At 37.9% G+C, this 12,290-nt stretch overlaps 1 protein-coding gene across 3 annotated transcripts in view; it reads left to right on the top strand.

Moving 5' to 3' along the window:
• The window catches only part of UNC5C (unc-5 netrin receptor C), a 393,124-nt gene that overhangs the window by 335,269 nt on the left and 45,565 nt on the right, over nucleotides 1–12,290 (top strand). Inside the window, exons 8-11 of one of the 3 annotated variants that reach the window (XM_063663920.1) lie at nucleotides 4,596–4,652; nucleotides 6,696–6,887; nucleotides 7,579–7,902; nucleotides 10,658–10,745. In XM_063663920.1, the coding sequence (XP_063519990.1) occupies nucleotides 4,596–4,652; nucleotides 6,696–6,887; nucleotides 7,579–7,902; nucleotides 10,658–10,745 (661 nt within the window). Of the gene's footprint in view, nucleotides 1–4,595; nucleotides 4,653–6,695; nucleotides 6,888–7,557; nucleotides 7,903–10,657; nucleotides 10,746–12,290 lie in introns of all 3 variants that reach the window. The other 2 variants (XM_054484518.2, XM_054484519.2) reach the window with 2 other exon arrangements.

The following is a 12,290-nucleotide window of genomic DNA, read 5'->3' as shown; positions in this document are numbered from 1 at the left end:
ACTCACCAAATGCCAAAAAACAACCACCTAATCCTTATGACAACCAAAAAAACACCACCCCTACCCCATTTTCCAAACATCCTCTTGAGAAATTGCATCACTCTTCGTTGAGATACCTTTTTACCATCAATTTGCACTCTGGCCTTGAAAATGTGCTTTGGAAACATACCACCATATCTTTTTCCAGAAGCCACAAAGGTCAGGCATAAGCCTTTTTACATGAAGAGAGTGCAAGAGTCCTTAGAAGACAGCATTGCATGCAGCTTCTCTGAAAAACTGGGCTCCCTGTCTATGTAATAACTGGGGAAACTGAAATTCAAACGAGTTTCCTAAGATCACTCATTAGATAATAGGCTACGTTGACTTTACAAATAAAATCCCTTAAGGACCCAGCATCTTAGTATACCTTAGTAACGTGCATCATAATTATATCAATGTCATTGTTGGTCATTTCTTGATTACTGGCAATGTACCAGCACCTTACAAATCTCATTTATCCTTTCCACAGCTCTAGAAGTAAGTATTCATATCCCCTTACACAGATGAGAAAACTGATGCTTAGAAAAGCGAAGTAGTTCGGCCAAGCTCTCCCAGCTAAGTGGCAGAGCTAGGATTCAAGCTGATGTTTGTGACACTGAAAAGCAGTGTACTGGCCCATGGCCTGGTGCCTTTCTTAGACCACCTTACTTTGAAGTAGCAGGAAAGTTAACTGAAATCCCTAACTTTTGAACCAGGCTGTCGGTAGCAACCAAAAAACAATTATTTTGCACCGTGTTCTGCCGGAGATGTTATTTTTCATTATTGCTAGGACTACTCTCAGCAGGGTCACCTCATTAGCTGAAGAAAATGTTCCCTGTTGTTCCATGAGAGACGGATCAGATGGAGAAGCATAAAAACAAACTCCAGAAAGTGATTCTGTGTTCCCCTCATTTAGGGGATGGAACAGTAATCCCCTTCTTCTCTGATTCCCAGCCTGCTAAGTGATGTTTTACTTCTGTAGTTGCAGAAGTGTTTTGAAAATGATGAAAAAGTTTTACAGGGATGCCTTACATAACTTTTTATCAGTGTTTCCATAACAGAGTAAATTGGAGTGTCGAACCTTTGGTAAGTACACTTAATACTGGTCTGTTTTAAACTTTCCCATGTAGGAAAATAAGAGTTTGGCTAGATTGGTCCTAATTGCCTACGAGGAATAACTAAAGTAAGTGAGACTTTGTAAAATATTTTTAAAAATTTTTAAATAAATATTTTAATATTTTTAATATTTTAGAGTGAGGCTATATTTAATTTTTTTAATATTTTATTTTTGTTCAGAACAACCTCAAATGCAAACACTTCATCAGTTATATTATACACCTATTGAAAGACATCTCCCAAGCCATGTGTTATAGAAGCCATCTGTAAAACCCTATCACTTTGCTCCATTTGACAATCCATATCTATAGAAACCAAAGTGATTTTTTTCAAAATGACATTCGATCACAGGATATGCATTTCACTTAGAATCAAAACTCATTGTGGAGGGCAGGTGCAGTGACTCGGGCCTGTAATCCCAGCATTTTGGGAGGCTAAGGTGGGCAGATAGCTTGAGCCCAGGATTTCGAGACCAGTCTAGCCAACATGGTGAAACTCCGTGTCTAATAAAAATACCAAAATTAGCCGGACGTGGTGGTGCACACCTGTAATCCCAGCCACTCGGGAGGCTGAGACAGGAGAATCACTTGAACCCGGAAGGCGGAGGTTGCAGTGAGCTGAGATCGTGCCATTGCACTCCAGCCTGGGTGACAGAGCAAGACTCCTCATCCTGGCCCACCAGGACGTGACCTGGTGTCGCCTCTCCTCTGACCCCACCTCCTCCGTTTCCTTTCTTACTTGCTCCCCACCCTCTAACCATTATGTCTGTCAGGACTTTCGTATTTATTGTTGTTTCTCATCAAGCACTTGCCTCCTGATCTTCACTTGGCAGATTCTTTCTTTTTGTCAAGCTCCAGGTCAAATTTCATCTCAATTAAAAAAAAATTCTTCCTTAATTCCCTAAGTTGGCCATCCTGACATCTCCAAACACATTATGTTCTTTTCGTTTATTTTTAAAAGAACTTTTTTACTATTTGAAATGATCTTATTATTTTGTTTACTTATTTTCTGTTAAACTTCAGTAAAAACAGGAAAGTATCCCCGTGTCTACAACAGAACCCAGAATATAATAAGGTTCAAGAGTATTTGCTAAATGGATGATGAATGAGTGAATGAATGAATTCCAATTCTGTGCCTGGAATGAGATTGAAGTTTCAGATAAATACCATAAGGCACAAAACATTTATTGAGTAGTTTAAATCTACATAATATTTATGAGAGTTGACATTCAAATCGAAATTACCAAGTTATATTCTCTATTCTTGGTCTGCCTATCAAGAACAGGAATTCTGGTGGGAAGCAGGGACAAAAAACTCAGAACTGCTTTACAGGGAGAAATTTCAGACCACGTGATATCTAGCTGGAGATAGGCTTTCCTTTTGCAAGACGCAGCTCTTCTGCTTATTCAAGCAGGACCACGCTGATTCTTTTCTTTTTATTTTTTGAGACAGAGTCTCACTCTGTCACCCAGGCTGGAGTGCAGTGGCGCAATCTCTGCTCACTGCAATCTCCGCCACCCAGTCTCAAGTGATTCTCCCACCTCAGCCTCCCGAGTAGCCAGGATCACAGGCACACGCCACCATGCCTGGCTAATTTTTTGTATTTTGGGTAGAGATGGGCTTTCACCATGTTACCCAGACTGTCTCATACTCATGAGCTCAGGCGATCCACCTGCCTCAGCCTCTTAAAGTGCTGGGATTACAGACGTGAGCCACCATGCCCGGCTGCCAGGCTGATTCTTACCAAAAGTTTCAGGATGAGCATCATAGCATTTGTAAACATGCCTTTTATACTCATTTCCTTGCCCTCTTACCTGCAAAAATAAGTCTTTTTTCTTCTACTTAACATCATCACTTCCAGGAAGATGGCATTGTGATCTGGCTTCCTCTACTAGCAGTGAACTTGTTTTGTGTTAAGTCTTTGGGTTTTGAAAATAGAGCCTGTATATGTCCCAGATGTCCTTTTATTGAGTTCACAGAATACAAATGGAAAAATTTTATTACCAGGCAGTGGTGTTTAAAAATGAAAATCAAACCTAATACATGGACTCAGACAACTAGAATAAGGAATATAATATTTATAAAACTGAGTAGGAGGTTGCAATCATTGCTCTAAAATAAAGCATTAAAAATTAATTCCGAGAAAACCTGTCTGTGCTGCAGCAAAGCTCTCTTTCATTAAGGTAGCAATGCATGTTTCTCCAGAATTAGTTCCCCCAAATAGGTAAATAGCTTGTAAGAACTGAGTGTGCAGCAAACTATGGAAGTGCTACCTGAGGCACAATTTAGAGTTGCTTTTAGTATTACAGCTTTATAGACCTTTCATTTTGAACCAATTAATTGTGAATCTTGCAGTTTTCCTCTGTTTTTGGCCCTTGAGTATTACTAGGAAGGTTTAATTCACGTACTTCTTAGTCATCTTCATTTGATTAATCCAAATGGTGCTATATCATTTGATTAATTCATATGTAGCAGAATAGTAAATCTTGGAGAACTGTGGTTACCAATATAAGATATACTTTAAAACTTTCCCTTGGTTTTTCATTTCAAAAAGTTTGTGTTGCACAGATTTTAAGTGACTTTTCCCTATCTTATTCCTCTTCACATTATTATCATTATCCATATTGCATTATTATTGTTAGTTTCCACCTTCAGAATACACTAAAAAGGAAAAGAAATAAAATGCTAGTGCTATTTCTGCATTTTTCTGTTGAGATGAAGTTTTTGTTTTTCCCAATATACACCATTTCTCTGAAGCCCTAAAATAAATAACCTTACAACCTCTAGGCCCTATTGATTTTCTAATGATTTCAAATAAAAAGCATCCAGTTTCCATTGCATTGACAAACTGTTCAGTCCCTGGGCAAAACCTATCGGACTCCTATTAAATGAAGCGGGCAAGAAACAACAGAAAATCCAAAGAGTAGATTTGAGATGGAGCAGGGGAGAGGTGGTCTCAGCTTAGCTCACTAAATGAGTACTTAACCTTTGACCAACAATGACAGGTCTTCTTTAGTTCTCTTAGACCAAGCGCAAGCTGTTATGATTAAATAAAAAAGAAAAAAAAAACTGTTTAGAGCCTTACTGAATATGTCCTGGGAATTAAAACATATGGCAAGGATAAGGAAAAAAGATTTTCCTTATGCTAATGACCCTTGATGTCTGAAATAAATTAGATCCATTAGAGTTTATGCTCAATAAAAGAAAGACTTTAAGTACTCCAAAGTTAGTGACTCGAGACCAGTTTTTGCTCTAAAATTCAATCTGCCTGCTTATTAATTCTTAGTGAGGCTCCAGAGCAGACAAGAGATGCAAAATCATAATTTTGTACTGAGCCAGAATTTTAAAAGACCACAGGTTTCTTTTCCTTTTAATTAAACCATTTTTCATGCTTTCTATTTTCTTTCCCTCATTAATTTGATTTTGTTCCCATTTTTGTTTCATTTTTTTTTTCTTTTCAAGGTTTCATTTATCCCATTTCAACTGAACAGAGAACCCAGAATGAATATGGATTTTCTTGTAAGTTTGATGTTTGGATTCTATGTTGCTGAATAATCATTTAACGTTATTGCCCCTAGTTCAAGTTTACCTTTCTTTGGATTACAGATGTGCACACAGGAAATAGGAGCCTAATATATTCTAACATGAAAAATAAATTAGATTTTTGCTGCTGAAGAGAAGAAAGGGTCATTTCAAGACTCTGCCAGCTTTAAAATCTATCAGTCTACCATTCAAAGCTTGAGTCCCAGTAGCTGACAAAACATATCATGAAATATGCTGATATAAGTAAAGGGCAGTGTTCAAATACTAAAAAGGAAAGGGTTGAAAAAAGACAGATCGGTTGAGCTAGAAATCATGAATGTTGAATAAGTAACTATGACCTGGTAAAGTAAAACAATAAGAATTCAGATATAATATTCTGACCAGAGTTCAGAATCCTGCAGCAGTGCCTCAAATAAAACCCAACAGAAAAGTGAAGTAAGTACTTTGAAAGCAGCACTCACCCAACCAAGAGTATTTGTGATATCACTGGTTTTCTGAAGAAAATTTGCTAATATTGACTTGATTGATGGGAAAGTGAATATTCTGGAAATTTTGGGAAGAAAATTATTTTTAAAAGAAAGCAAAATCCTTTTGGATACATTACATTTAAACACAAAATGCTAAAAGAGATAGAGCAATTTCCAATAGAGAATTCATTTACACTGCTAATATGTGAAAGATCCCATGACATTAGAGTGTGGGTTATCTCGTGAGCCACTGGCAAATGAAATGATGAGTCGTTTCACCATGTAAACCATGTGGCTGTGAGTGTTAGGAGAGGGCCGTGGTTCTTCACATTTTAGGAGGTCATGGGGCCTACAAATTTGAAAGTTCTCTCTCCCTGAAAAATGTACACATATATAAAATTGACCATAAAATTCTAGGTTGTCTCAACTACCTGAAGTACCAATTTAACAACCTCTTTTACAGTGAGTGGAGCAGCTTTGATTAATTTTGCTGAACATGTTTTTGTGCATCACAGAAAACTAAAAACAGAGACTTAAAAATGTCAAAGGGGTCCACAAAGGTTTCATTTCATTTGTTTGTTTTAATTATCAGCTTCTATCACCTTTTCCAGTTAGATGAAAGCATGTTCTATGCCACCAAGGCAACGTGCAACATTTAAAGGAATTCTGTTCCAGAAAAAAGGCCTCAGTTGACTGACACACTGTGTTGGTCAAATGCTTATTTGCCTTCTGGGGTAGTCTGACCTTTCTGATCACTGAACCAGGCCTTTATCTTCCTTAGTGCACAAGAGAGCTATATTTTATTCTAGTAATGAGTAGCTCAAATGTAAATCCCTGACAGGGGACTGTGAGAAGCTCAGGGTTCTCAGAGATAATACTGCATCTGTATCAAAGCCTGGACTTAGAGAAGGTTATCAGCATTAACCTCTGTCCCCCAGATCTGGGCCCTCTGAAAGCACACCTTTCGAATCTAATATGTTTGCTCCTAATATTTGCTTTGCTTAGTTACACCATTCCCACCCACCTCTCCACTGATTTAGGGGAAAGTGAGAAGAGTGCTATGGAAAGTAATTTTATGACTTGGAGCGATACTTAGGAAAATATTCTGGTTCAATAAATATGCAGATTTAAAACATGCCAGATATTTCTAACAGTGTTTATGTTTACGTTTTTAAAGAACTATCAGTGAATTCAAAAACCCTTCCAAACTTTTCCACCTGAAATGAGTAATAAATTTTTTTTTTCCTGTGGGTTGGGATGGTTTTAGTTCCAGTTTCTTTATATGCCTAGTAATAAACGGTCTGTTATGCTGCCTTATGCTGCCCAATTATAAGATAGATTAGTGGGTGGATAGATGCAGAGTGAGAAAGGAAAAGAAATCAGAGATAATTTTCCACTGAAAGGCCACAGCCATTTTATATAGCTTTTGAAATAGATTTGAAATTAACCTATAAAAAAGGCAGTAAATGTCTGAAAAAATTATAGCAATACATATGTGTACTGTGGGAAATTTCTATAAGCAGCTGGTTCAGTGTTTCACTCTTCTCTCTAGCTGCTCCTGATTCAGATGATGTTGCTCTCTATGTTGGGATTGTGATAGCAGTGATCGTTTGCCTGGCGATCTCTGTAGTTGTGGCCTTGTTTGTGTATCGGAAGAATCATCGTGACTTTGAGTCAGATATTATTGACTCTTCGGCACTCAATGGGGGCTTTCAGCCTGTGAACATCAAGGCAGCAAGACAAGGTTAGTTGACATTCCACTTCACACCCTGTTACTTATGCATGTAAGCAGTTTCAAAATCAATGACTTTAGAGTCATCTCATTCAGCTAGAATGTAAGCTCCCTGAAGACAGCAATTTGAGTTAATTTTGTTCATTACTGTATTGATGTCATTTACATAACAAATTAGAGTTAACAAGATAAATCCTCTTTTTTTCTTTTCTGACAGATTGCTCTGTCACTTTTTAAGTTCTGTTTGAAAAGAGTACTCTGATTGGTTGACTGATTGCTTGAGTCTCTTTTTTTCCTTCCTTTGACAAGGTATCTTGTGTTGCTATGAATAGAATGATTTACCAATGAACCCAAATCCAGTATAGACCAGGGAAACCATAGCTAATTGTCACCTAGTGAGGCTCGTTGTTCAATCCAATCTGTTGAAATAGCTAAATACCTTAGGTATAATGAGTAGACGTCAAAGCAAATTATAGAATGAGCTTGACCACTTACTTATAGCCAATAATAAAAGAGCTGGTAGTTATCTGATTGCGCTGTTTTCAGTAGAGCCTGTCTATCCATCTCTGATATTAGCTGAGCTGCTTTACTTTTGGCTCAGAAAGTGTGAGGGGGAGTCTGACTAATGTAGGTTGGCCTGAGTGGAGAATGCCAATGGGATTATTTTCTCTTTCTGACTCAGATCTGCTGGCTGTACCCCCAGACCTCACGTCAGCTGCAGCCATGTACAGAGGACCTGTCTATGCCCTGCATGACGTCTCAGACAAAATCCCAATGACCAACTCTCCAATTCTGGATCCACTGCCCAACCTGAAAATCAAAGTGTACAACACCTCAGGTGCTGTCACCCCCCAAGATGACCTTTCTGAGTTTACGTCCAAGCTGTCCCCTCAGATGACCCAGTCGTTGTTGGAGAATGAAGCCCTCAGCCTGAAGAACCAGAGTCTAGCAAGGCAGACCGATCCATCCTGTACCGCATTTGGCAGTTTCAACTCGCTGGGAGGTCACCTTATTGTTCCCAATTCAGGTAATTCCTAGAGGTTTAAATTGCAAAGAGGCAGCTTGAAACATATTTTTCCATGCCAAAATCTTTTTTGTTCGTGGGATGTTTTCATTAGGCCTGAAATGTTAAATGTGACCTATCCAGCCCAAATCTACTTTCAATGCAAACAGAACATTACTTCAGACAAATCAGCAAAACCATTTCTCTCTTCCTCCAACCGATTCTGAAAACACTTCCTCTAGAAATTTTATACTCACACCTTTCTGCTGAGGTGTAATTTAGAACCATCATTGACCTCCTTTTTACTAGAACTTCAGAAGGCAACATCAAGCCACAAGTCCTAATGTTGTCATTATACTTTAAAAGGACGAACTAATTATAAAATATATCATTTGGTTCAGTTGCAATTTACTACATGAAGCAATACTACAGAAAACAAATTTTTTGATCATCAGAGGCATCATAATAGACATGAAATCTTCATTTATTAACCTAACTTGATCACACAGTCTTTCACCTCACAGTATTGATAGTGTACACTGTACTCACTCCTACCTCTGATATTTGTATCCAGAATCACCAGATTCATCAGGTGTGCTTTTGTACTATTACTTGGTTTCAGTTTATTATGTAGTTTCTCTGCATCTAGAGAATAAGCCTCATAAAGGTCTTTCATGGTGAATGAAAGTTAATGACTGATACTGTTGGATTAAAAATCGATATCCATTAATCAATATTAGTAATGAGCTTGGAACCATGGGTCATAAAACGGTTAATGGCTTCCTCTCTAAATCTATCTAATTCTTTTGGACAAGGCTGTGAGTATTTTGTAAATACAGTAATACCTAAAATGTTGTCACATTGATAAAACATAATATATGTATAGTCAAGGAATATACAGACCAAAGAGTCTTCAGGCCTGAATATGAAATTTTATTTGATTCTTCCTGTCATTCACTCTTTCATTTCAATGCCTTGGCAACTTTTACCCTAAACCTTTAAAAGTATATTTTAACAAAATCAAAACATTTAATAAAATATCCTTTTTTTCTTCACAGTTTACATAGCTGAGATCATGTATTATATAATGTTTTCCACCCTTTTCTCATTAATCCTCATGCTACTGCATGCTCTTTAAAATCATGATTTTAAATGTAACAGTCCATTATTGAATGAATCAAAACATACTTTAATGTTCTTCCATTGTTTAAACATTACAATTGTTCTCAAAATAGTTCTTTTCCCTCTGATATGTATTGGATTCTGCCTTTTCTTCCCATTTCTACCCACCACTTTTTCATATGTGCATTATTATAAAGGCCTCTTAAGTGGAAGGGAGTGAGCTAGCATGTTTTAAATTCTTCCTATGTATTAGGCAATGGTGATCAACATATGATATTTTATTTAATGGACAAACAATAGTTACCTACTACTTTATATTCATAATGCTGTTTCATCCCTATAACAAAGATTAAGGTATGTTTTATGTTTTCAATGTGAAAAATAAAAGCACTGAGGCTTGGTAGCCTCATGTGTGATCTTCCTGCTGTGTCCTCCACAAATCATTCTGTACGTTGACAGTCCACTTCCTACAACAACAGGGCTCTCAGATTACTCTCCTTCTCAAGAGGGCTGTGGCTCAACATCTTCAACCAGTTACATAAAGGCCTACTAACTCTTAACTCTCCATTCTTTTTTCTTGAGACTTTCCAGTGTGGTCAGGCAAGTTTTCATATTGCCCCACGCTCATTTGGCATATTCCGTTTCCTCGCTGATTAAATTATGAGTTACTCAAAGACAGGAAGACTATCTTTTCCTTTTTGAAATTCACAACAGTGCCAAACACTGTACTCACAAGGATGCTTCATAAATTTGTATGGAGCTGAAGGAAGCTGGATTTTATGGGAATCAAATGATGGCGCCAAACATCTTTGGAGTGCTGTCCACACTGAATCACTCTTTGTGATGATGAGCAGTGGTGTGGGCCCCAGACCATCACCATTGGCATCACCTGGCAACTGGTTGAACTAAAAAATCTACCCCACACCCCATATCTCTGAATCAGAAACTCTGGGGGTAGGGACCAGTAATCTGTGGTTTAACAAGCTCTCCAGGTGGTTCTGACGTGAGCTCAAATTTGCAAGCCACTGCTACAGCAGACACAGTTAGCTTAGAACACAGCCCAATCTAATAGTTCTGCAAAAGGGCACTGATTAGCAACTAACTAGAAGTGCTTTGACCTGCTGTGACTAAACTAGGAGTTACTGTTCACTTTCTAGAGTTATGTATAATAAAAGGTCTTCACCAATTCTTATACCATTGTGGAATTACATTGATGCTAACCAGATATTTAAAAAATACATGTTGTTGTTTTTTTATGTTGAAATTGGCATTTCCCTGACTTTGAATCTTGTGGGGATTTTCATAAAAATGGAAATGATGCATCATTACAGCTGTTTGAAATTTTGAGCAGTTGTTGGTTTTCCCCTTGTCTTGCAAGGAGAACAACAGTGGAACCATCTGTCTGTTCCTCAAATAAAACAAGAGCTTAAAAAGTTACATCATTCCTTTAAGTAATTCCATAAGAGTTCAGAGGGAGCTGTGGTAAGGAGGCCAGTGAGGAAGGAAAATGGAGCAACTCGGAATATTTACATGTCTTTAGAGAAAACGAAGCAGGCTTATGGCTGCGCGGTCACAAAATCTCCTCATTCCCTTTTACGTGCTGCAAAAGCTTTGATTCCTAGGTCTTATATGACTGCTTTTCTCTTTTGCTATTCAGGAGTCAGCTTGCTGATTCCCGCTGGGGCCATTCCCCAAGGGAGAGTCTACGAAATGTATGTGACTGTACACAGGAAAGAAACTATGAGGTAAATATGCTTTTTCTGGTGCACTGACTTTACCAATGTCTAACTTGGAGGAGAATTGTACAATAGACACAATAAACCCAACATATTTTTGTCTCAAGTGCCTTGCTTCTGGCATACATTTTTTTTCCCTTGACCTACAAAAGGTCAGGTTTTACTTCTCTTTGTCTTTGAGGCTCCAGACACTTTTGCAGATCTTGAATATGGGTAGAAGGCTAGAAATCTTTTCCCAAGTGGACATGTTGCCATATTTCCTGGAAAAATGTCCAGAAATGTGATCCCTAGATTGTCCAGAGAGACAAGTGGGTAGACACAGAGACGTCGACTTCATGGGATCTGGCTCAGGAATCCAGCCTGTTCCCATTACAGAGTCAAAGGTCACAAAGGATTGGACAACTCCCCCAATCCCTACCACTCCCACTCAGCCTAGCCCTTAATTCTGACCCACGATTCTTCCTTTAGTGACTGTCTTCTAGCTTAAGTATTACTAATTTCCTTCTTATGTTTAGCACTTATAAATTCCACATTAGGCTGTTCAGAATGGGTCTAGGATTGATTAAAACTAGATCGAATTAAAAGGTTTTGTTTAGAATGTTTCATAATCATAAAGATGAAGGTATTTTAAGTAAAAATAACAAGAGGCGCTGAGAAGTCCTAAATTCAATTTTCAGTTTGGCCTCTAACAAATCGTATTGGGTATTTCTTGATTAGTTTCCGTGTAAAATGCGTGTGTTAAATAGTGCTTTAGAAGCCTGATTAATGCTTCTGAAGTACACCAAGATCTTAAAATGAAAGATGTTGTTAAAATGGAGATCCTCATCATGTAATTATCATTGTTTTTCCCAAGGGGAAGAGCATTGGCTCCTCAGCCCTGAGCTCTGACTATAAAGCATGAGTGACAATGCAGAACTAGGTTATCATTATAACGCATTATACCTTTTCTTTTCCCAGCTCTCATCCTCAGAAAAACATCCATTTTTAGTCTTGTTCTTCACTAGCCGTAAAGCTTTTGTATTATGCTCTCAGGTGGAGATACTGGCATTTATAATCGGTGTGACCCAGAACATTTTTTTCCTCGGGTGGTGTACTTCCACCTACATAAATACTAGCCTGTCTAAGAAAATAATGCAATTCTTGAGCGTTATTCATGCCTTAAATTTGAGCAACAGAAAAATCACTAAAAGGCTTGTATTTACCCACATCAAATATTCATTTTTTTCATTCCCAATGCAAAGCAACATTCACAGGCCCTCAAAGCTCCCTTCTTTTGCATCGGGAGAAAAGAAGATCAGCAAACACCAAGATCTCTTTATTTTATTTTATTTTATTTTATTTTATTTTATTTTTCTTTCTCTCATCCAGAGTCAAGGTTAGCATTAAGTACATCTATCCATCAAGGCCTTTGTCAGCGTGGACATTTTGTTTAAATAGAAATAAGTATTGGCTTGTGCTTTATGGTGAGAAACAGTAAGATGCCTGAGCTCTCCTATTCTCCATCAGATTATCATTATCTGCAGCTGAAGATCAAGCCTTAAGTGGCTGCTGCAG

The sequence above is a fragment of the Pongo pygmaeus genome, chromosome 3, assembly GCF_028885625.2.
Source record: "Pongo pygmaeus isolate AG05252 chromosome 3, NHGRI_mPonPyg2-v2.0_pri, whole genome shotgun sequence".
NCBI lineage: Eukaryota > Metazoa > Chordata > Mammalia > Primates > Hominidae > Pongo > Pongo pygmaeus.
Note: the sequence above shows the minus strand (reverse complement) of the source record. Positions and strands in the feature narration are given on the sequence as shown.